General features: G+C 54.7%; 1 protein-coding gene across 2 annotated transcripts; it reads right to left on the bottom strand.

Moving 5' to 3' along the window:
- Window positions 1–651: 651 nt before the first annotated feature.
- ITPRIP (inositol 1,4,5-trisphosphate receptor interacting protein) lies at window positions 652–25,091 on the bottom strand. Of its 2 annotated transcripts, none has more exons than XM_012770727.2 (2): window positions 24,902–25,091; window positions 652–4,497 (listed from the first exon to the last, which is right to left on the bottom strand). In XM_012770727.2, exon 2 carries the CDS (start codon window positions 4,482–4,484, stop codon window positions 2,826–2,828), a length of 1,659 nt encoding a protein of 552 aa, XP_012626181.1. In that variant the 5' UTR covers window positions 4,485–4,497; window positions 24,902–25,091; the 3' UTR covers window positions 652–2,825. The 2 variants fall into 2 exon arrangements, with proteins under 2 accessions (XP_012626181.1, XP_012626179.1); XM_012770725.3 differs by lacking the exon at window positions 24,902–25,091 and adding an exon at window positions 19,754–23,665.
- Window positions 25,092–25,301: the final 210 nt, after the last annotated feature.

Here is a 25,301-nt window from a genome sequence, read left to right as displayed (position 1 = left end):
AACCAGAGTGCTAGTCATGAGTTCTCAACCAGAGCTGTTTCCTTCAGCAAGGCACGATGATGGGCTGGTGCTTTTGGGGACACAGGGCCCTCCCCCAGCTTAACCAACCTCTTGGCCTTGGGCCAGCCCTGTTCATTTCACCCTTGTCAGGGATGCAGCAAATACAATCCTGGAGCATTTTGCAAAGCACGTGAGCAGATGCTGGGTAAAACCCAGAATCCTTGGGAAGGAAAAAAAGACTCCTTAGAGAAAGAGGGTGGGGACTGTTAGCGGAAAGGCCAAAGTGCCCTAGAGGACTAGAAATCCTCCATTTAAAAGACAATCTCTTTCTTCAAAAACCAAAAGCTTCCTGTTACTTCCGGCTCCTACATTTCTTAGCATGCATCAGCTCTGTAAAATAAGGTCTTGGGCTGGAATGCGCCCTACAACCGGCTTTCAAAGGCCCTTTCTGGAACTCTGCAGGCAGCATACAAGTTGCCTCAAGACAGGCTAGAAATATTCTATTTTGTTATTTTTTAAAGTTTGCTGAAAGTGTAAGAATAAAAGGGGAGTGAAAGCATCTCGTCAATAGTCAATAGGAAATCCATCCCCTCCCCAACTCTGCCCTAGGAACCTCACAGATTTCCTGAAGTTAAAAGCAAACACTGTGACTTTTTCTACTCCTTGCAAGATTTAGTTCTTCCTTTAATATAAATAAGGCAGTATGAAACACCAAGAGCCCCACTGCTTTCTGCTTCAGAAGCAGCTTTGGTACACAAAAGATTGCTGTTTCCCCACTGAGTTCTACAGTCTCTGTATAAACAAGAAGCCAGAAGGTATTTTTACAGTGAACTTTCTCCTGGAAGCAGAGGGGAAGCCGAAGGAGAGCCAGGCTTGGTTTTGGCTTCTGGAGCTTGGTTTTTGGTTGCTGGGGTCTCTTCAAAGCACAGCGGGAGGAGGAAGAGGGGAATGGCAAGGGCAATAATAAATAAGGAAATTCGCTCTGATTCTAGAAATGCATTCGGCGGAATTGGGGTGGTGGTGCTCAGGGCTGTGGTTAGAGACACACTTGAGCAGGTTTATCCCCTGGTGTGCCGGGCTGGTGGCTGGGAGCCTGGGGAGGGGCAGACCCAAGCCTGTGCTCAGTCTAACTCCCGCTCACACAAGAAGTCTTCCTATAGGCTCCCTTGCCCTGGCCACAGCCAAGCCTCCCCACTGTGAATGAACCCTCAGAGGCAAATGGTCCATCTTCCTGAGATTTCTCAGGCTGGGTGAGAGGGCTCCCAGGGCTAGGGGAAGTAGCGCCTTTCTTTGGTTCACGGTGAACCTGGGCACCCCGTCGAGTTGGTTATGCTGTCTGGGAGGCATGGCTGGCTTAAACCCTGGAGCTGCAGCTGCACCTGGTGGAGGAAGTGGGTGGCTGGAGGCAGAACACGGTAGAGTCTTAATTCTTGTGTTTCCTCCTTGGCATCACTGAGGTGATGTTGAGAGAGGAAATCTCAAAGGGCCAGTGAAACTGCAGGTGGATAAGAGGCTTCCTGACCCTCTTGAATCAGACCTGGAGATACAGCCCAGCTGCAGCTGCAGGCTCTGGCACCCACCCAGTGACCACAGCCCCTGGCAGTGCCAAGGTGTCCTCTCTGAGGCCTGGGGGCTGTGCCCACAGTGCTGTCCCTGTGGGTCCCAGTCAGCTGAGCCTCTGCTCTTTGGGTCTGGGTCATCTGTGTGATCAGCAAGGCCCGTGCAGTAAGGTGGGTTCCGGGCAGTGAGGGAGCCCTGCTGAAGTGAGGAACTGGGGGGGACTTGGGGCCTGCAGACTAGAGCTGGGTTTCCACAGCAGCTCTTGCTTCCAAGCACACCCTGCCCTACGACTGGGACCCTGGGACAATCCAGGGCTACAGCATCCCACGCCCCTGGGCTCTGCAACTTCCTTTGAGCTGGGCCAGACTGCAAGCCAGATCCCAGCACCCTGGGTACCAGGCTTCGTCCTCTGCCCCAGTCACCGTCTGTGTGTCTCTTTCTTTAGATCAGCTTCCAGCATCAGCATCTGCCCTCCCCACCACACTGGTGGTCAGAGAGACCAGCTGTGAGGGTGATAAAGAGAGGGGCCGCTGAGCTGGCACCCAGCATGGTAAATGACACCCATGGTGCTTGGGACATGGCACGCCAAGTGGAAGTGGGTGCACCCAAGTGAGAAGTGTAGCTGAAAGGCAGCCAACTTCAAACTTTTCTCTGCCATCAAGTACCCATTCCCATGTGACAGAGACATTAGCCACTTGGGACCTCGAATCTCTAATAGGTCTTTTCTCTAAATAGTATAAAAAAGTGGCAGCCACAGTGACAGCCCTATTGTTGTGCAGGATGTGGATCAAAGGTTCTGTCTCTGTTAATGCTTTGGCTGCAGATGGCTGGGGGCAAGGGTTCCTGGGATTAGGGGTGATGAAACAGGTCCCTGTCAGCATTCTTATAGATCCTCTGCTCTTATTCTAGTACAGACTGGACCTTGGATGGAAAGTGAATTACACCAAAACCAATGACTGCATCGTTGCTAATTCAGTGTCCACAGTGTTCTTTCATCATCTTGGCCATCTGTGGTGATCCAGAAGTAACTTGTAAAGGATCAGTCCCCAAACCCAAACAAGAGCTTTACCCACAGGCCCCAATGGCATGACAACAAATCAGCTTCTAGTTGTATTGTTTTCTCCGCACTGGAAGGCCTGGCTTCCTGGCAGGCTGAGCCATGGCTCCCACCAAAGCCTGCCTTGTTCCCAGGACAGGGCTTGCAGATGCCCCGGGGTCTGAACGTGGGGGTTGCCCTCGTCCTGGCATCCCGGGTCCCATGTGCTCTACAAGGCGACAGCTTTTTGGGGCAGGCTGGTGTGGTCTGCAGGGACATGAAGGGAATACTCGCTGATGAGTGCTGGGGCATTCTTGAGCATCTCATAGAAGGAGTCCACTGTCTTACGGTAGAGATTTCGTTGCAGGACGAAGGGCCGGAAGAGGTTGAGAGGCTCAGCCTTGCGCACAGCCTCAGGGAGTCCCATGGCCTCCGGCACCTTGTGGTTGCCGATGAAGAAGTGATGGAGCTTTTTCTCGAGCAGGCTCTTCTCCAGGAAGCAGAGCAGCTCATGCAGACGAGCATTGAGCTGTCCAGCCTTCCAGTCAGTGGCCTTTCGGAGGAGCAGGAGGTGCAGCAGGGCCGTCTTCACGTGGTAGGTGCTGAGCCCGCTGGGCCCGGTCAGGCGGCTCTGCTTGGAGAGCAGGAAAGAGGCGATCTGCAAGCAGCTGAGGTGGCAGGCACCCTCGGGCAGTGCCTTTAAGGTTGTTCGGAGGAAGTGTCGCTCATAGACTGCAAAGGACAGAAGCCAGTCAGTGCTGGAGGCTGAGGTCCCCCAGGAGGGCTCCCTGGGAAGGTGGGAGACAAAGTACATGTCTGAGTCATCACACTGGATCACAGGAATCAGGTGGAAGGGCATGAACTTCCCTGAACGGAACTTGATCTTGAGGGACCCTGGGCTGTCCAGCTGGCCAAAGGCCAGGTCGAACTCGTACTTGTGGGCGATGCGGTGCCAGGCTCTGGTGAGGGCTGTCTGGAACCACTTCATGACCTGCATCGTGTCCAGGTAGGGGGAATCACTGGCACACAGCAGGTCTTCCATCTCGCCACTGGGCTGCACCAGGTTGTTCCTGCCGTGGAGGAGACAGAGCATGTCTTCCCCCAGCTTGGTCTTGCCACAGATACAGCCCAGGGCATCCCTGTCGGCCCGGACCACCTTAATCTGGCCGTAGCCCTGGCGATCCAGAGGCACAGAGCGGCTGGAGCACCAGAGCTCCGGGTGGAAGCGGTAGGGCTCTGGGGGCGTGAAGGGCACAAAGAGGTGACACACCAACGGCCTATCCGCCTGCCAGTTCTCATACATGCTATCCACGCCAATGAAGTCCTCCACCTCCATGTCTGTGTCCCGATTGCAGAGGCTCCTCAGGGCTTCCAGCAAGTCGTCCACGAAGCCTTCCACGAATTCCCGGGTGCGGGCAGCGTCTGCCGTGGCCCCCCGGATGCAGCGCTCATAGAAGTGGCTGAGGGTGGCCTTGTCGGGCAGGGTGAGGCCTCTCAGGGGGGCGCCCCCCAGTGCAGGCAGCTCGTCCTCATCACCGCCCAGGCACTCGGGCGAGGGCCCGTCCTGGTGGTCCTGCCGCCACACCTCGATCATCAGGAAGAGGATCATGCAGAGGGTGCTCCAGAGGTCCCAGGCCGCGCGGGCCTCATTCTGCTGCCTGCCCTCCTCCGCCACCCGCTCCAGGGCCTCCTTCTCGGCCGCCAGCCGCGCCACCTCCTCCTCCAGGCGCAGCTGCTCCAGCTGCAGCTTCTCCTGGTGCGCCTGCATCTTGCGGATGATCTCCTCCTCGTTCTCGGGGACCGTGGCGTTCTCCCGCGGGAACAGCAGCGGGTGGTTGATGATGGCCGTCACCACCACCAGGCACACCCGGAAGAGCCCCATGGCCATGGCCCGAGCTTTCCTGGGAACAGAGAGACGGCAGTCACGCCAAGCTTCCCCCAAGGCCACTTCTTCCCCGGGCCCTCGCACCACCCTCTGCGCCCCAGGTCTCTGTTCTCCCGCCCTGGCCACCGCTGCCCTCCCTGAGATCTTCCCAGGGGCTCCTTGGGAGGAAGAACCCCAAAGGCCTCCACCGGCGGCGGCGATCTCTTTCTGCCCGGACATTCCCCTTACTAGGAGCGGCCCCCTACTGTCCCTGGGAGACAACCCTTTCCTCCCGCCCACTCCCACGGCTGGGGCGGGGACAAATCCACCCCCAGGGTCCAGGGGTGGGAGCGTAACCCTCGCCCAAGACTGACTTTTCTACCCCGCTCCTCAGCTACAGCAACCGTGATTGGTTCTGGGATGAGCATGTGACCCAATTCAGGCCAATGGCAGACAGATGTTAGGATGCATCTGGACCAAAGATCCATCCTGTTGTCAGGGTTGCCGAGGAAACAGGATTACGCCTGTAGGGGTCTCTCAGGAAGGAGAGCCTCCCTAAGACACCAACATAGAGAAAAGCAGACCCCTGCCCCATTCAGCCGTGCTAGAAGCCATTAAGTCAGTTGGAGTCGTTTTTTTCTACCACCTGAAACCAAAATAGTCCAATAAAACATCCCCTTTTACTCCCAGTGAATGCCATCTTCCTGCAATACAGTAGAGCCTAGTAGTTAAAGGAGAGAGAGAAAGCTAGGTTCCAAAGCCAGCCCTGACACTGAACAGCTGTGTGACTTTGGGCATGTTAACTGACCTCTCTGAGCCAGGTTTCTTTACTGTACAAGAGGAAAAACAGTGGTATCCCACAGGGTCACGGTAATGATAGATTTGATAATCTGTGCAAACGGCCTGGCCCGGTAACCAGTGCATAGCCGATATTCATTGAACAATAACTTCCTGAAGTAGTTGTGAGCCCTAATATTCCTCCATTGTAAACGTCTTCTGATCTGGAAGACCTCACCCCGAATTCAGACTCAGATGCCCTGGCCTTCAGTCTTTCCCAGGATAATCTTGGCAACAACCAGAGAGTAACTGAGTCACCGGTTTCTTCTCAGAGGCAGCTGAACTTTAAATCTGACTTCTTAATTGTGAAAGGGGGTACTCCATTCCCCCAGGATAAATGGATTTTTAAGCCTTGAGTGACTTTTGGGGAAGGGCTAATCCTCAGAATCTTTGCAATTTCAAATTGTGATCCACAGACCAGCAGCTGCAGTGTCTCCTGGGAGCTCACTAGAAATGCACAATCTGTATTTTAATACCATCCAGATTAAAATCTGAGAAGTGTTGCCTCAGTGTAAGCCTTACTTACACACTCTCTTCTTCCTCAGCAGCAACTATGGGAATTAACAATCTGTTATTTCCACACTTGCCAGCTCCCTTCCTGCCTGACCAAATGGCCACATGCAAATCAACTGAGGTCCTACGATTGTTGTTGGACAACAAAGAGAACACCAAGTGCTTCTCCCACCCTACCATGCTCTGCCCTGCACCCCACTACCCTGCTGTGCATGCAGGGTAGTGGGTAGGACTGAGCTCCATCCCCTTGGGATTTGAGCCCCTGACCTTGAATTTGCACAATGAAATTCTTGTCCTAATGGTGTTTAAGAGCGGGGACTTGTCACCAGGTGAGGATACTTCAGGTTGCTCCTAAAGTATCCTAAAGTTCAGGATATGGATGGCCTGAGTTGTTTGCCAGCCACATGTGGGCAGAGCTTGCCACTCACATGTGACTCAGACACTTCCACCCCATGCAGAGCTGGACAGGTCAGCAGGAGCCAAAAAGGTTGGGGAGGGAGGTCCTGTGTGGAGGAAGCAAGCTCAGGCCTCAGGGATGAGCTCTGAAGCACTCACAGGTTTCCCCTTGAGGAGGAAATGGAGGACAAGAGAAAGCGGAGGAGGTCACACTGGCAGGTGGGTGGGGTGGAAAAAAGTGTCAGGAGTAGCAAGCCAGCTTTCTTCCCAACCCCAGGAGCAGCTTGCTGGATGATTGCAGAAACAGGTCAGCCCTGGTTTCTGCATCAACGGAACTCAAAAGAAAGTGTTGCCAGGGTGGTCCAAAGCATAACTGTAAGGCAGGTTGATTGATGTGGGGGAGAGATTTAAGATAAAGGCGTGGAGTGATAATAGTGAAATATCAGGCAGCATTCGGTTGGGAAATAATTTGGGGGTTTTGGGGTTCTTCAGGGCCCCTGTAGTACAGGCAGCCACCTTTAGGCACAGCAGGTCTTGACCAGTCACCGTAATAGCCCTGGCAGGAGGGAGTCAGTTTCCATGTCAACTCAGGGGAGGATGCCACCGACGGGGGAGTGGTGCCATTGCCAAGTCCTATGACTGGGAAGCCCTCCTGGTCTCCACCCCATACCTTCTACAGCGCCACCTGCATACACTTCATGCCTCTCAGAGGAGGAAGGGCTGTAAGAGCCTCCTGGCCGTGGGGCAGGAAGTTCAGAACCCCAAACCAACTGGACAGACCTGTTGCAAAGGGTCAAGAGGACAGACTCTAGAGGGGACAGACCAGGTGTACCTAGCATGTGCACCTACTGAAGGTGACCTTGGACAAATCAGTCATATTTGTCAGAACCTCAGTTTCTTCATCTGTAAAATGAGAATTATAAAACTTGCTGTAGTAAAGCTTGAATAAGACAAAGCAGGCAAAGCACAGAGCAAAATGCTTGCTCCTGAGCAAGTTTTCTCATAAAGGGGTAGCTGGGCTGGGAATACACAGATGACTTTGCCTGCAGGGATCCAGGATGGAGTGGGCCACACGGACGCCCCTACAAGGAACGTAGGCAGGATGCAGGCAGCCCTCGGTAACACTGACAACTGCAGGGTTACAAACAAGACCCAGTAGGAGAAAAAAAAAAAAAAAGACTCAGTAGGAACACCAGGGAAAAAGAGGGCAACAAAACAGAAGGCGCCCAGGCCATGAATACAGCTGACCTGCATTTGAACCTTGATTCTTTCCCCTGCTGGGCGATCCTGGGTGGTTCACTTAGCTTCTCTAGGGAGCCCATGCTTTGCCTGTGAGGAGTTAATAACACCCCACCCTTCTTAGGAATACTGAGAAGGGTGAGTGAGGTAACACCTTGGGTGTTTAGCACGTTGCCTGGTGTGGGGTGAGCTCCTTACCCCTCAGCACCCACAGGCCTCTGCTTTCTCACCTGCCAAGCACACCAGCCCTGCCCAAGTCCCAGGGGCATGGAGCAATGCACGCTCAAAAGTGCTTTGAAAGCACAAAACGCTCCGTTGTTGTTGCTGGTACTTGGCACATCCCTCCACCCACCCTGGCCCCCAGCAAGTGGGGAGAAGGCTTCAGAGCCTGGGATCCTCCTGCAGGCCAGGAGTTCCCTCTGACTCACCTCCTCACTTAAGCCATCTCCCCCACTTCCCTGGCATCGGGATCCCAGCTGTCATTCTGCTCCTCCTTCAAGTCTGCCAGGCTGTGTCTGTAGCACCCTAAGGGATGGGCAGGGGGGCCCGGGTGGGGTGGAGAATGGGGCTGTGGCTGCTCAGCGCCCACTACATGGGGCTAAGTTTGAAGTCTCTGCCACTTCCCCTTTCCAAACCACGCCATCGGGAACACTGCCCTGGGGACCCTGGGCGTCAGAAGAACAAAGGGAAGGAATCGGGTGACATTTGGCGACGGGACAGGTGGCTGGGAGCCTCCCACACACATGGATACTCACGGGTACATGTGCACTCACGAACTCACCTCCCCAAAGAGCCCCTTTCCCCTGAGTGCAGAGTGTCCATGTCCACCTTGGCCCAACACTCTCATCTCCACCAGGCTCTCTCACACCTGCAGTCTGTGACATCAGCTGGTGGCTTTGGCTTTTAGAATAAACCTGGGCCACTTGGTGGGGTTTTGTCTGACTGCTAGCCAGGAAGCCGGCGGGAAGCCTGCTGAGTTCCTCTCCACCCCCGCCCTTGCCCACAGAGAGGGGCGGCCCATGCAGTTCACAGCTAAACTTAGCCTGGCAAAGGGCCAGGGTCACAGGAAAGCAGGGGCTGAGGGAAGACAGAGGCCTCGGGTGGGCCTGGGCAGCGGGCTGCAGGCGGCTGCCTGGACCAGTGGTTTCCTCAGACCCGTACTCTGAGGGATCCGGAAGCCCGAGACCCTGGGGAGAGATCTAAGATGGCGCCCTTCCTTCATGGGGGTCCCTCACTCCTGGGTCCCCAGAGCCTAGCCCACTCCCCACCACAGCCTAATCCAGCGAACACGGCTAAGAGTTGTCTCGTAGCCATAGCTTCTGTTCGCCAAGCCCTCACTAGGATGTGCTGGGCTCTGTACAGTGACCGCTGTAACTTGCTAAGAGGTGAGTGTGATCCCTGTTTCGCAGATGGGTTACCCAAAGCCCAAGACACTAAGTAATTTTCTAGCCACAAGACTAGAAAAGTCATAGCTGGGCTGAGATTCATGCCCATTCTGTCAGCCCAAGTTTTCCACTGTGCTACATTTACAGAGCACACTGAGCTTGTGGAACATGCTGGATGCTTCAGCGACCACAGTGATGCGTACACATGATCCATGGCAGTAAAAACATTACAGTCCACGCGGGAAGATAGACAGCCACGAATGCAGTTCCAAGACAGAATGAGATGTGGGGCATAAAGGAACATGAGCTATAGGCTACAAAAACGCAAAGGAGGGGAGAGTTTTATTCCTGTTCTCTGGGGGCCTCTCCTTGTCTGGAGACCTTCCCTGTCCCCACCTGTTGGGGAGATGTGTGTACCCCCTCCGCTTCATATTCACCTCCTCCCCTATAGGAATTCCACACAGAATTCCTACAACAAACCAGGAACAGTGGGAGCCCGAGTCGGTCCCACACCTGTTCATCACACCCCTCTGCGCCCCACCCCCACTCCCACTCAGGGTTGGTCGACTGTGGCCTTAGCTGCAGGGGCACCCAGGACCCATTTCTCAGCAGCCTGTGTGCCCTCGGGGACAGTGGTTCTCAACGTGTTTCCCAGCCACAGCATCACCTGGGAGCGTGCTGAAAATGCAAATTTTCAGGTGCAACCTTAGACCTGCTGATCAGAAATTCCAGGCGTGGGGCCCAGCGTCTGTGTCTTAACAAGCCCTCCAGGAGGTTCTCATGCAGGCTTAGGCCTGAGAACCACCCTGTCCCAAGCCAGGCATCTTCTCGGTAGGAGGGTGGGGCCCCAACAATGTCACAGCAGCCCAGACCCCGGAGCCTGTCAGATGCAATTAGCTCTGCTAATTACAACAGCAAAAGCAGCCCTCGCCCTGGCGTCATCTTCAGAGCCAAAAGGAGCAGCTGATGGGTTTCCTTTATGAAATGGAAGAAAGGAGGTGGCTCACGGCAGCGGAGGCACTTTTAGCTCATCCCTTTCCCACTGTCTAGGTTCTGGGGCCTCCAAGAAAGGAGCCAAAGGAGACTCAAACTGTCATAAGTTTGAGCTGATGCCCTAATGTACCCTGGCCTTGTGCTGGAGTTTCCCAGTTCCAGCTAACGAGGTACCCAGTTGTTTGGGGGGAAAGAAAGCCAAGATTTAGAGTTGTAGTAATCTAAGCCCCATTTTACAGATGAGAAGACTGAGGCCTAATGAGGAAATATGCTTGAGCTGGAGGGTGGAGTGGGTGTGCTTGAGCAGGCTGGACGTCATTCCAGGGAGCATCTGGCAGGGATTCCTGCACAGAACAGCAGAGGGACAGTGAAAAGGAAGATGTTTTCATTAACAGTCACTTAGGAAGCCATTACTCCTGCCAGGCAGGATGCTAAGGACTCTGCATGTGCTGTCATTTAATTTGCAGAACATCAGTTAGTTGCACTATCCCTATCTTAGGGATGAAGAGACTGATGTTCAGGGAGGCCACTAAGATCCCCTGGTCTGCAGTGCATAACTGTATGAGCAGCAGCTTAGCTGAGTCTGCCCCCTGCTCGGGGGCACATCCCTGGCACCACTGTCAGTGGTAACCCCCAAAAGCATCCAGGTTAGCTGTCCCTCAGGCTTCCCAGCCCTAGAAGCCCAGGACTGTGAGGAAGGACAGGTGGAATGCAGAGCACGAGTCTGACCCTGAGTTTGGAGCCCACGGGCAGGCAGTCTGAGCCCTGGGGAAGCTCCCCTCCCACGGCCCAGCCTACCCGTCTCACTCTCGGGTCCACGCTTCTCGCCAGCAGGGCCCACGCTCCGATCTGGAGTCAGACCAGCTTCCCTGCCAAGCCCATTGCCACCCACTGTACCAGGCTGGCTCGGGGCCCCTCCTCTGGGGCCTGCCCCTGGGAGCAGGCCTATCTCACCCTTCTCTGAACTCCTGTGGGTCAGGCCACCTTCCTGCTCTTTACTGTGTCACCCGCCAGCTCCTGCCTTCCTACCTACAGTTCCAGCATGGTCAAGAAGCTAAAAGCCCCCGGCAGTCCCCAGGGCACCAGGCCCAGGCTCCCATCATGTCAGTGGGAGGAGATGGTGGTGGCAGATACAGCTGTGAGGGTGACATATCTCCACCAACTCCTTCCTCTTTGCCTGACTCAGGGCAGAGTTAGGACATGGCACAAATGGCTCAGTGACAGCAGCATTGAGTGCATCACTGCTCAACCCACTTGGCTCCTGTGTTCCAGGACAGTGGGAGAAGAGAACAGAAAGGCCTGCAGGGCAAGGCCACAGAGCTGCCACCAGGGCACCTCTGGCTCGGGTCTCTCTTTACCTGCACCCCAAATGAGGACAGGGAGGGGATCTGTGGGGGGTCTGAGCAGCACTGGGGTTGGGGGCTAGGCCCTCGTAGGAGAGGAAGAGGCAGGCCAGGTAAGGAAGTGAGGAAAGAGGAAGGAAGAGGACCAACACAAACCGCTGAGAAATTAGGTAGGGAGGGCGTGGTTCTGGGCTCCCAGAGCTTCCACTTCCTCTTCTCAGCACCCTTGTGGCCATCCTGCCTGCCCACTCCCCTCTCCTCCTTCCCATGGGCAGGACCTTCTATTGGCCAGGCCCACCTTCCTCGGACCTGCCACCCTGCTGCCACCGGGCCCCTTCCCCCTGAGGACAGGGTGGTAACCAAGCGCCTGGGGGACGGCCCCCAGGGAGTGTGCACCAGGCTGTAGGGAGGGCTGAAAGGCAAGGACACTGGTCACTGGATGGCACATATGTCATCTGGTCATCTGAAGGAGAGAGCCACCATGTCACATTTTGTGCACCCACAATGGCAAAATCTTTTCCTTTTTCCCCAAGAGAAGCCAGTAATGTGGATTTTATAAATATCTTCCAATTTTGAATGTTGGCTGCTATTTCAAAAATTCTTTAAAAACCATGTGAGCCAAATAAAATACGTGGGCCACCCAGAGCCGTGGCCCCATCTGCAGCCCCTCCCCCACTGGCGATGAAGTCTTCCTCAGGACTCCCTCACTTCTACCCCTCAGCAACTACCCAGCAAACCCACCATGTCCCCTGTGTCAGGACTCCCTGAACCACCCCCTGGTTCAATCGTTCTCCCCAAACCCAGGCCTGATCTAATCCAGTGCCTCCTGGCCGGCCCCAGCAGCCTCGCTTGGAAGAATAATCCCACCTAGCACGTATGAGGGCGGACTCCCGCCAGGCCTTGCTGGGCTTTATGGAAATGCCAGAGCAGGTTTGCTTCCTGCTCCATGGCCTCTGTAAAAACTGGAGGAAAAGAGAAAGACACCCTGTTGGGGTTGGCATCCTGGTGACTTACTGGAAACCTCCCCCTCTTCTAAGAGTGGGCCTTGAGGAAACTTAGTGCTTTGGGTGGGTGAGACCAGGCCCCTCCTGAGTCCAGCCAGTATGTCCACATGCAGACAGCAGGGCTCACCTTAGCAAAGAGGCCTAACGGTTATGCATGAAGGAGCACTTGGCGTTACAGAGCAAGGTCAGTGGTCCCAAGGAGACCCCACTGCTCTCCCCTAACCCAGGGGAGAGCCCAGACTGACTAAGCGGGACCCTGGGCTCCGGAGGACTCAGACGTCAATACTAGACCCTGGTGAGGTTGAGGCAGCAGGACAGGAGAGAGAGAGCAGAGGGGAGCCCGCCGCCCACGTGCTTGCCCTACCCATGAGACAGTGAGACAGTGTCCGCTGGGCCAGAGGAGCTGGCCCTTTTGCTAAGGTGATCCTCTGCTGTCTGCATGGGGACACCCCGGCTGGAGTCAGGAGGTGCCTGTCACACCTGCTCAAAGCATTGAGTTTCCTCAGAGCCCACTCTCAGAGGAGGGAGGAGTTTCCAAAAAGTCGCTAGGATGCCAACCCCATCCTCTGGACTGGGTCAGGAGGGCGGCCAGCCAAGGCACAGGAAGGACAGCGGCCGGGACCCCGCCAACTCCGGGTGGGTGAGCCACGTCCTTCCTGTTCCCACACCCGGGAACTGATGCACATCCGGGTGAGCAGGTGGAGAAGGCAGGGGAGCCATCAATCTCCCAGGAAGGATGGGTGTCCCTCCATCCAGCTGCCCTGCCTAACTCCCCACAGCAAAGGCCTTACCCCACAGGACATCACAGAAATCACAGTGTCTTGTGACAGGCAGACAGGGGCCCGGTGTCTGCAGCTGGGTTGTGGGAAGGGACGACAAGGAGTACAACAGTCACAGAGGCAAGGGAGGGTCCCCTGTGACCCTGAGCACTGGGCCACATCCCCTTTTCTCTCATCCACCCCCTCCAGGGCACCTCGAGTCCGGCAGTCACTGTGTGGGTTGAATGGCAGCCCTCAGAAAGATGTGTCCTTGTGCCAATGCCCAGCCCCTACGAATGTGACCTTATTTGGGAAAAGGGTCTTTGCAGACGTAATTACATTAAACAAGATCATCCTGGATTACCCAGGTAGGCCATAAATCCAATGCCATGAGTCCTTATGAAGAGACAGGAAGGGGGAAGACAGAGGAGAGGTGAGGGGATGCAGAGGCAGGGCTGGGGGGATGCTGCCATAGCCAAGGGTCCTGTGGAGCCAGCAGAAGCTGCAACAGGCCAGGAGGACGCTCCCCGAGGGCACCCAGAGGCAGTGGGCCCTGCCCAACCTTGATTTCTGGCCTCCAGCACCGGGAGAGCATGAATGTCTGTTTTAAGCCCCCTGGTTTCTGGCAGTTAGTTACAGCAGCCCCAGGAGGGTAACGCAGTCAAAGTCTCAGAGCGTGACGCACCCCCCCTCTTCCAGCCAGCTCTTCCCCATCGACTTTTCCTTTCTGTTGGGGGATCTTCCGTCTCACTGCCACCTCTGACCCAGCCCTTGCTCGGTGGGATTCCATGTGAGGCAGGGCTCTCACCTCCTGGTGAGTGTAGACCTTTTGAGCTGTCCCTAACACCTGCTCCTCCCAGGTAGCCCCCACCTTGGAGGTCCCCCTTCTCCTGTTTCCATGCGACACAGGTCAAGCTGTAAGTCTGATGTTCAGGGCCTGACCCCAGCCAGCCTCAGGGAGCCCTGTAGTTCCCTCCCTGCCTATCCTAGCCACTTCAGATCACAGACTGTCCCCCGAACACCTCCTGTGCTTTCCCACCGTTCCCCGAACCACCCATGCCTCCCCTCTCGCTGGCCCAAGCCCTACCCAACTGTCCTCATAGTAGCCCATCTCAGAAGCCTTAGAAGCTCCTTCCAAGGAGCTTTCCAGGTCCCTGCCTCCAACTCCCAAGACAAATCCTTCTTTCTTGAAAGGGACAGAAGAACAAAGGCAGGGAGACTCATCAGGCCGCTCTGAGTGCAAGCCAGTGTCCTGTGTAAGCCAGGTGGCTCCACGGATATGCCCGGGACACAGCAGGCACCCAGCAAAGGCTTGTTCCAGTGCCTCCATCTGCATCACATCTGACTTAGTGAGCAGCCCTGGCAGAGGGGCCATCAGCCATCTCAGGCCAGCAGCCCCTCTCCCAGGCACGAGCCTAAAGTGCTGAGAAGGCGAGTGATCTGCTCAAGGCCACACAACAGACTAAGACTTCAGACCCCGCTGTCTCCCTGCCCTACCCATCTGCGATTTCACCAGCTGTAAGCTCCTTGGGGCAAGGGTGGGGTCTTGTTTGTCCTTACACTCCCCGAAGTGCCCGGCACAGACCTGCTCGCTGTGCCAAGGACACACGCCATCCTGGGACCCACAGCTCACACAACACACTGGAGGCACCTGCTTTCAAAGCCCTCCACAGGTGTGCCCTTGCAGGAAGGATGAGTTTGCTACTGTGAGCCTGCCCCGAAGGGCCTCCTTCACTCGACTCGGACTCCCCCGTCAGATTTCCACGCCCAAAATCTCAGGGTGCTTGTTACTTACAGCACTGCAGCCCTGTTTTCCACTGTCCTATACTGGCCTGGCTTGGGCTGGTGTTCCTCAGAATGTCCCCTAGCCTGTGGGCCCCCTTTCACCTGCAGGTGCTGGTACCCAGGGAACGTGAACACCCACCTGGGGCAGGACCTGCCAGGGCTCCCCAAACTTGTCCCCTTTCTCTCTCTCCACACTGTGCCTCCTTTGTCGGGCAGGGAGGGAGGCTGCACACTGGAAGCCGGCTCCAGACAGCAGCAGACACAGGGGCTCAGGGAGGTGGAACCAATAGACGAAGAGTAAACACAAAGGAAAACAAAGAGGAAACAAATCCCTCCCTAGGCCACTCCTCACCCCCTCCACTTTCCCTTTTTCCCAGAAGAAAGGGGATGGATGGAATTAAACAAACTGCTAGCACCCAGCAGCCACCTTCCTTTTGATCCCCAGAAGGGAACAAAGAGAGCCCAGCTCAGAAAGACACCCGGCCAGAGTTCCACCCTGCCCCCAGGGCACAGGGGAGGATGGCCCCTCAGGACTTTTCCTGGGCCACAGAAAGGCCAGTTCCCCAACCCCAGCTTCCCTCCCCACCCCACCGTCTCTTACCCAGGTCCTGGCTTCCTGGGATTGCAGCCCCCACACAGCAAAATCCCAGACGGTTCTTCCACCCGGTCCCCTGCACTTAGGTCCCCTGCGGCTTAGGCGTACCTGACACAATGCCTGGGCCCCAGCTGGGCTGGGGAGAGGGGGAGGGGTGGGGAAGAAGGGAAGCCTCTGGGCCTCCCGCATACACCACACACACACACACACACACACACACTCTCTCTCTCTCTCTCTCTCTCTCCCTCTCTCTCTCTCTCTACCTGCAAAGATCTAAAAACCCCTTTCATCTTAATAAAGGGGAACAGCAAGAGACACAAAGACAAGAGGGAGGCCAACCCAGTTGTAAAAAACATTAAGAGCTTGTGGTAGGCTTCTTTGCTCGTCTTTGCTGGGGCTCTGCTGCTGGGACCAGGCTGAACAACAGAGCCAGGCCTCTGCCTGCCCTCCCATCCCAGCCGGTCAGAGCAAACCAGCTCCCCTCCTCTCCGGAAGTCAGAGGGCCCCAAACCGTAAGGCTAGAACAGTTAGCAAAATTACTCCCAGAATTATTCATGACTACCAAGAGTCATGCTCCCTGTGAATTACACAAATCAAAACAATGACAACAATAACCTACAACCACATCATTTTCCAGCCACAGGACACAGAGATAAGGAGTGATGTACGTGCTCTGCTGCAGCCTCGCACATAGTAGGTGTCCAAATAATGCCTGCTTCTGCATGAACCCATGACCCCGCAAGCTGCCACCGATAGTGTCAAGCTCACAAGGACTTACTCTCACTCCCAAGGTCACCCAGTAAGAAACGGTCCAAAGCTCATCAGCTAAGAAGAGCTGTTTGTAGAGGATTACAGTACAGTAGCTAAGGGGCCAAACTCCGGGAGCAATAGCCCCGGTGTGAACCGAGGCTTTACCACTTGATGTGACGAGAGTACCCGCTCCATGGCATTCTGCACATCCGTGAGGCTGTGCACACACTCCTATGGCAATGCTTTGTAAATGACACTGCTGTTGGCATTGGTGTTGGTGGTAAGGTCAGGTCTCCCCTTTGTTAAATCATCCTGGTTGCATCTTAAGGACTCCTCTGGGAAGAGGGGGGTGATTGACACCCCTGCAGCTCCTCCAAAAGCCTGGGATTATGACTGAGTTGTGTCCTCCACCTCCCTGTCTTCTAAAACCCCAAGGGGCTGGCACAGGGGGAGAGGAGGATGTTTGGCATCCCCCCCTACCCCCCGCTGCCCAGCCTGGCAACAACGACACCCACAGCTCTGGCACCAGGTTCTGAGCACCCTGTATCAGGAGGGGGCAGACTCCACATGGATGTTGCAGAATGAATGAATGAATGAATGGAGTCAGGACTGGGAAAAGAACCTCACAGCTTTTACTCCCAGGAGCAGGAATCTAAACTTCCTGGAGTGGAGTGGGAAGCCCTGGATGAAGTCGCTTCTAAATTCTTTCTTCCAGGGAGGCGCCCTGCAGCCAGGAGAGCAAAGCACTAACAGTGTAAGTGTCCTGGGAAAGGTGAGCAAAATCCCCCGACACAGCCCTGGAGCAGCCCCTTTTGGTCCCGACCAGCCTTCACCTAAACTGCAGGCTGACTCACCGGTGACCAAGGTTTACTGAGAAAATGACACAGGAATGAACCCTGACATGTTTATCTGCCCTCTCCGCCCCCAGCAACCCCCTTCTTGTAGAAATGGAAGATAAACAGGATTACAGGGTTCAATACAGATGAGCTAAGAGAAGGAGCAGAGAAGACACCCTTGGCAGAGAGACCGGCAATTCTCCATTTCTGGAGAAAACCAGACAAACCTCACAGCCCTGGCTCACCATGGGAGTTTTGGCAAATTGCAACCACTGCATCCATGGATCGAGGCTTAAGCACTGTGCAAAATGCTTTCCAAGTATCTCTTGCATTAAACCTCCGAGGCAGGCACTTATATCCACTTTACAGACAAGGAAACTGAGGCATGGAGAGGTGAGGCCACCCACTCACCCAGCATCACGGAGCCAGGATGTGACTCTCAAGCCTGCGGTCCTCCCATGCTGCTGTGCTGCCCGGTGGCCTGGTACCTACGGGCTTTCCTTCCCTGCACTGTTTGGGGAAGGACTGGAGACTACTGAGATGGACCGTGGGCATGAGGCAGGGAGTTGGACCCATTGAAATTATGAGGCTCTTTCTACCAAGAGATTCCTAGTGTGACCTGAGCCATTTGAGGTGGCTTTTCAGCCAAAAGGAATGGGAAGCCTTCTCTGCAGTTGATTAGGAAAAGGGAGTGAGGGCTCTTTTGGCACCGGGTGGCGCCTACATGTTAGGACGAGGCACAGAGGAGGAAGTGGCAATGGATGCACTGGCGTCTGGGGCAGCACACAGGGTGGGACTCAGGCATCCCCTGTTCCCCTCCCCTCCAGCCCAGGCATGTGTATCCCCTGCCCTCTTGGTGACGCTGGAACAAAGCATCACAAAGCCTCAGCAAACAAAGGACGCTTTCATGAACTTCAGGCGGTCCCCTGACTACTGCTAAGAGGCTATTGAAATAGGCTCCCATGAGAACAGTGTGTTTTGAGCACGTGGTTTTGCACCACCAGGCAGGGCCGACATTACAACACCCTCCCTTTTGGTTTGATACAGGCTGGGAGGAGACTCTCCAGTATCAGCTTCAGGGAAATGACCTAGAGGGGAGGGAGAAAGCAGTGCCAGCCCATGGCCCATGGCCCACTGCCCACGATAGCGCCAAAGCTGAGCCCCTCCTCCCAGGTGGTGAGTGTCTCACCATGTTATGCACCTGGAAGCGAGTCATTTGGTAATTGGGGGCTTTGTAATTTTCCTAGGGTCTTCCATCTGAGGAGCTCAAAGTGCTCTGAATATTATCTGGTACTGGTTGTTACTGTCCCCATTAAACAGACAAGAAAACTGAGTCCCACCTGCTCCTATCACAGAGTGAGTCACAGCAGGAGGGAACCAGACAACTCAGGCCTGGAGTTGGTGGTCTGCCTGCTATCTTGTCACCTTGGACACAAACTCTGAGGGATTCTTTATGCCAGCTTTATGTTCACCAGGCCATGGTGTCCAGGCAGAGGTGGCAGAAAGAGTCTAAGGCTCCAGGAGATAGCAGATCTAGACCTGAATCTCATCTCTGTTGTTTTTAGTTTGGGGCAAGTGCCTTGACCTCTCTGCAGCTGTCCGTTCACCTGTAAAACTAGGATAGCACACATCTAGATGGGCTTCTATGAGGAACAGAAACAAATAAGTGTAAATTCCTAGGATGGTGGCTTTGCTCACAGTAGGTGCTCAGTTAATGAAGCCATTATTTTTTTTTAAGTCTATTTTACTTTTATGAAAAATAGGTCATGACAATTGATTTGGGGACCAGATTTGTAAATAGAATAATAAACTTCAAATAGTCTTCTCTGCTAATGATACTCTAATTTTCATCTGTAACCCTGGAAAAGCTAGGTTCATACAAAAACTAAAGCAATTACTCTAGTCCCTGACATGCTGGGAAGCATTTGAAGTTATGCATCTGAATTTGCACAAAGCAAAAACTTTAACCAGATACCTTCAAGAGGAAAAACAAGGAAATTCCTGTTACGAAAGCTCTGTGGAGAGAGATCTACCATGTCATTTAGTTTTTCACCTTTATTCAGGGTGAGGAGTTCTCTCTGTCCTGCATCTTTTATCCCTGTTGGAATTTGGCGGTCCTTGCTTAGGAATTTCTGTTTTAAGGAGAGCAGGAAGCACCACCTTCTAAGATGTGGCTGAAGTCACAGGTCGCCAAATTAAAAGCATCAGAATTGCCAGGTGAGTTCAGCCTTGTAAATAGTGCCATCGCCAGGTGAGACAGGGTTGACACCCATGGCTGCCCTGTCCAACACCACTCCCAAAATGTCAAGTATATCTCAAACACCTCCAACTGCAGGGATTCCACAGGTTTAGTTTAACTCACTGAGAATTGTACAGGGAGGTGAACTGTCAGGTGGATTTCTATATCCAGCCCGTCCTACCTCTTGGGGTAGTGGATTCCCTACCTTCCTGCTCTCTGTGTGCTTTCGATCACAGCTCCACAGGCCACTGAACCAACCCCAGCCCAGCTGTGCATGTCAGGGGAGTGCAATGATTGCTCAATCAATGAAGCCCCATCGTAAGGACTTGAGCACCCTTGTTTCTCACTTTCTTTTGGGGGTGAGGGTGAAGGAGGGATGGCCCCATCACTCTCCAGCCTGTCCTTCTAACCCTCTCACAGATCCAGGCCCCTGTCAGGAGTCCCTCGCAGAGAACTAAAGTGACTACAGCTGTCAGCACTGGGCTCTTTGCCCTAGGGCCAGACCCAAGGCCTAAAGTCCCACCACCAACTGACCCACAGCCCAGACCTCGGAATCCAGCCCTTCCCTCTACCCCTTGTCCCCCGTAGTACATCCTCTCCTCTAGCTCTGGGACACACACCTGTGGATGTGATGCCTTCTCTGTCTCTTCCCTCCAACATGTGTCTTACAGTTGAGGCTGATCTTTCTCCTCCATGCCTGCCTTGAGGTGGAGGTGTTGCCTGGGGCAACAGTGATGTCACCGACAAGGTGCTTCCTTTCCACTGATGTCATGGGGTGGGCCACGTGGATGGATGAAGGGGAATGTGCTCTCTCCAGGCCAACACCACAGGCCCCAAACCCTCGAGGAGGCACCTACAGGCCTCTGTGCTCTCCCAAATGGCCCTCTTCTTCTTTCAGAAACCTCCTCACCCTTCCTCCTTCTCTGGTTGCCTGTTACAAGTCCTGCCCTGGACCTGCCTTTCCCTCTCCTGGAGTCAGCAGAAAGCTCCAGAAAGCAGCTTTGTCCTCAGCTCAGAACAAACCACTGGGAAGGGCACTAAGGATCTCCCTCTCCCTGTCTGGGGACAGTCTGGGTCCCCGCGGCCTTGCCCTTTGTCCAGGCCTCAGAGGAGGAAGCAGTGAGCTGACAGGGAAGCTGGGGGCCCAGTTGGCAGAGAATGTAGATCCTCAGTTGGCCTCTACCGCCCTGAGGAGCTCGTACAGGCCAGACTGCCAGGCTGTGCCAGGTGCTGTGCTCAGCGCTTTCCAAGCTTCATCTGGCTCAACCCTTCAACAGCTCAATGCGGGGTTATGCCCATTTTACTGCAGATGAAACTGAGCCTTGGAAGAGTCAAGGCATTTGCCCAACTACTGAGAACATGCAAATAATGAATGGTGGAGCCAGGACTCAACCCAAGTGTGCCCCTCTCCAAAGCCCATGTGGCCACACCTTGGCTCTGGGTCACTAGAGATGCAGCTCACCAACGATGAGCCAGGAGGGGCCTGAGCAGAGACCAGGGAGAGCCCTTTAAGTCCAAAGAGGCCACTAGGCAGGGCAGGTGGCCTGAGGCAGCCAAAGCAGGCACTGGCTTAGGACTGCTTCACCCCAGGCTCACGTAGGGCTGCTGTGATAGGTGGCCAGCCTTGCCCTACCACTGCTCAGGGCCTCCCTGCTGATCAGGGACCACGCAAGTGCTTTCGCTCTGTGCTTGGCTTCTTATTGATCCATTCAGGTCACCCAATCATCTTGTTGATTTGCATATAACATTTACCCCCGTGGCCTGGCCCCACAACGCTGAGATTATGCAGTAGTTATTTAGTTTATGCAAATGCAAATCTATGTCACTGGGAGATATTGCTTGCAAAGCACTAAACAAATAAGTAAACACAATGAAAAATCACTACATTATGGAAGAGGAAAGTGAGAAATCCTACCAGGCAAACACTACCCTGAGGCACTGGCAGGCATTCTGAGTATCTGGTCTATCTGGCAAGTATCTCTCCATTGGTGAGAGGACCTGAGAGGTGGGCAGAGCCCTGCATAATTGGTCATCACTGCCCCCTACCCTCCTGCCTGGCTCTGACTCTAGCTTTGCTAAACACAGGCCACCTTCTGACCTTTGGTTTCCCATACGGCTTGTGGAGGATAAAGGGAAGAGACAACATACAGTCTCTGTGACATTCACAAAGTCCCCTTTCAAATTAATAAACGAGCATTCTGAATTGTGTGCCCACTTCTGGGAGCCTTCTCGGGGTGACTCAGTAGCTTGAGCCCAAACCACTCAGACAATTTTGAAAATAGGGTTTCTGAGTGGGCACAGCTAAGAGCCATCCCCTGGGACAGGTGAAATGATCCAGGTAAACACCACCTGTGGGCAATCTGCTGGGCGCCAGCCGGCCCTTCCCAGGAGACATCTTGAGTTCCTCACTGCTGAGAAGCCGATATTGTTTCAAGTGTCCATCGACAGTATGTAGTAAAAAGTTCGGTTCCAGCTAGCTAAGCGCTCAGCTGTGCGGTGTGGAAACCAAGTGAATATATATACATGGGGCTGTGAAATGGCGTTTTCGGATAAGCGTGGAAAGGGCATCTGCAGGTGTTAGGACTTGAACAAGGAAGGAAGAAGACACAGATGGGGATTAGGGGCTTGGAAAGTCGAGACATCACGTTCAGATACTCCTCACCTCCTTCCACTCACTTTCTGCCTAGGTTAGGGCCTTTTCCCTCTGCACCACGCCCGAGTGGCACTTACTCATCACTCTCTCACCAGGCCCCAAACTGGATCTGCCGCCTCACACACCGCCCAGTGATTAAGGAAAGTCATTCGATTCTTGGACCAGGCCTCCCTGTCAGCCATCAAGGCTGGGCTTGCCTCTTTCTTTCCTCCTCTTTTTCCTGCCAAATGAGTCTTCCATCCTCCTCTGCCTGGGCTGAGGCAGGTATCTCTCCCTCGACAAAGAGAGAAAAAGGCAACTGCTCTTCCCTCTTTTCCACGAGGGTCCCTAACTAAACTAATTTTTTAAGCTTAACTTGCTCTGTCAATGCTTAGTGATTAGACTCAGCTTCCAGGCTCCTGAACACTTAACTTCCCTGTGCCTCGGTTTCCTCATCTGTAAAATGGGGATAATAATACTTCACTCACAGGGCTACTGTGAGGATTAAATGAGTTTATAGAAGCTAAGTGTTTTTGAAAAAAAAAAAAAAAGCTGCTGTGAATGTACAAGTGGTACACTGCTCAAGGGCACCTGGCTGGGGAGGGGAGCATGAATCCAGCTCATACGCTGCTTGCCCAGATATGAGTCATGACTATGTCCACGTCTACCCAGCTGAGGCTTTATTCCTAAATGGTACCAAGTGCCATACTTTTGCTGAGGAGGAAACACCTTACTCAAATTCACACAAGGGACCGTAAAGGCCAGCAGCAGCCCTAAAGGTTAATATTATTGACATCAACTGTCAGTATCCTCGTGGCTCTGCCTGCCTTCCCAGTGAGACTGGATTAGAGGGGGATCCAGGATGGACCAGTCTCAGCCAAATAAAGTCCGGCTTCTCAGCTCCCCAGCACACTTGGAGCACCTGGCCCTCCCTCAGTACACTTCCGGATTACAGCCCCACAGGCTGCTGTACCTCCTTGTCCCCACCCCGGCGCTCTCAACTCCAAACCACAGAGCCTTAGACTCTGAAGGCACCTTTTCCTTCGTACCTGTTGACAGCAACCTGTCACTACAGTGACTAGTTGACAGCAACTAGTCACTACAGTGACTAGTAGTAGCACAGTACTTTCTGAGGAGCTCTAGTTGTTGGAAAGTTCCTTCTTGCACTAAACTGAGACCTGCCTTTCTGCCCATTCTAATTAGGGAGCTTCTGAGGCCAGACCAAGCAAGTATTCTCCTCTCAAGCAACAATGCCTGAGATACCCAAAGACCACAGTCGTGGCCCCTTAGGCCTCTCATCCCTGTGCACCCTTCTCCCTCACAAGACGCACCAGACCCTCCACGCCAGTCAGTATGGCAGTGGGTGTCCCTCCCAAAAAGGAGCATTGAGAACTGGGCTAGGGACCTCCATCGGCCCACCCCTACTCTTGCCGGGGGCCATGTGTGGGGTGCACCGTCACTGCTCCAACGGAGGTGACTGTGTACCCTTTTCATCAGACAGAACTCACCCACCTTCTTTCTCTTTATTGACCCCAGAGGGTCCAAAAAGGGAAAAACACTGAATCAGGTTCCTCCCAGACAACATCTGCTCAGATGGGGCAATTCTGCCAGAAGCCTTTCCACAGAAGTTCCTGCCCCTTCTTGCCCTCTGATAAAAAGTTCACCCACACACTCTCTTCTCTGTTTCCCTAATGGAGGCTGCAAGAGCAGGGAGGTGACAACTTCTGGGATAATGACATCACGTTAAAAGTTCAGATCCTTGGCCCCTGAACGCCAGAGGTTGAAATGGCTGCATCTTTGAAAGTCACAGAGCAGGAGGATGGCACTAGAACAAAAAGCCTTTCCATCCATTCAGGAGGGCAGAGTCAGTATAACCACATCCTGGTTACCCACAAGGGAAAATCTGAGGGCAGAATGGCCTGCAGCAGCAGCAGCAACACACAGGGAATTAGCAAACAATGAAAGCCACTTAGGCAGGTGGGCGGGAGGGAGGACTCAAAAACCTAGCCCTTTGGTTTTTTTAAGGAGGGAGTAACAGCAATTCTGCTTGTCTGCCACCCCATTTCCCCTGCCAACCTAGGCCTGTAACTCCACCAGCCACGGATTAACTTAGCGGGCAGCCTCTCTGAGGTACACCTGGTTTGTAAAATGGAAAGGCCCTGGGTCAAATGCAAGAGAGGAACAAGGAAATAGAAGGCGACCCCAATTTAGCTCCCAAAGACCAGGTTCCAGGATGCTACCTGTTTCGCACTCTTCTAATTTTGACCAGGCAGAGGGGCAAAAGGCAAAATGAGGTTCCTGCCGATTCAGTAAAATATTTTCCCTCCCTGGTCGGTAGCATTTTTACTTTTAAAGGGAAGGAGCTTGTCGGATGGGGAATCCAGCCCTGGGGCTTCTGAGTCCCTTCACCTGGCAGCCAGAATGGCGGAGGCACCGGGACCAGGTTGAGGATGGGGTTAGGGTTAGGAGTCGGGTGCAGAGACTATTTGCAGCCCCAAGAGAAAGTCTGCGCAGCGTGGAGTCTCGTCCTCTCGTAGTCTTGAAAGAGGAAGCTGTGGGGGGCTTTATCCGGCCCGAAGCAACCCCATAACTCGACTAGCAGAAACCGAAAACAAACTTCACTCCTACTCCTTCCTTGCAGGAGAGGAGGGAAGGGAGAGCGGGAAGGGATGTGGCTAAGCAGCAGGGCGACCCGGCTTTTCCTTCTGCTGTAGCACTCTGCTCAGATGGTGAAAAGTAACGGATCGTCCGGGCACCAGGGACAAAAAAACGTGGTCCCGCTCCGGGCTCTGAGGCTCCCAGGCTCCGAGGCTCGGTGCGCCAGGGGAAGGGGCTGCCCGCCGCGCCGGCAGCAGCCAAGCGCCCACCCGCTCCGCGGCCGGGACCCGAGCGGAGAGAGCCGAGCGCATCCAGCGCTGGAGGAGGGGCCGCGGCAGGACAAAGCGCCCGCCTCCGCACGCGCCTCTAGGGGGTCTCCAGAGTCAGCCCCCCGGGGCCGCGCGGGCGCCCGCCCTCCCTGCACCCCCTGCGCCCCCACTCCTGGCAGCCATCTCGGGCGCAGCTCCGCCGAGTGCCCCGTCCTCATCGCGCCCTTCCTTCAGCGCACGAGGCGATCGGCTGCTGGCCCAGGACTTACGTTCGGGCTGGGTCCCCGCTCCCCGCCGCGGGGGGACGGCTGGAGCGCAGGCTTGGCGCGCGGTCGGGGCCCGGGCCCCGCTGCTTGCGGGCGGCTGCGGCGAGTGAGCGACCGGGCAGCTGGCGGGACGCGGGCGGCGACACCCCGGCCGGCTCCCTCCTCCTGGCCTCCTCCTGCGGGGCTCCGTAGGGTTTAAGAGTTGCTCATTTCCTGGATGTCACCGAACTTTTCCCTCCTTAGAACAAAACACCCGCCTCCATTCCGGGCCTCGGAAGCTCCTTAAGGAGGACCGTGTGGGTTGCGGGGTTGGGCCCAGGGTCCGCAGCGATCTGCCCAGTGAGCACCCTCTCTAGAAACTCCAGACGGCTCAGCAGAACTGGAGAGTGACTGGGAGAGACGG

The sequence above is a fragment of the Microcebus murinus genome, chromosome 14 (assembly GCF_040939455.1).
Source record: "Microcebus murinus isolate Inina chromosome 14, M.murinus_Inina_mat1.0, whole genome shotgun sequence".
Classification (NCBI taxonomy): Eukaryota; Metazoa; Chordata; class Mammalia; order Primates; family Cheirogaleidae; genus Microcebus; species Microcebus murinus.
This window is presented reverse-complemented; position numbering and strand designations above follow the sequence as displayed.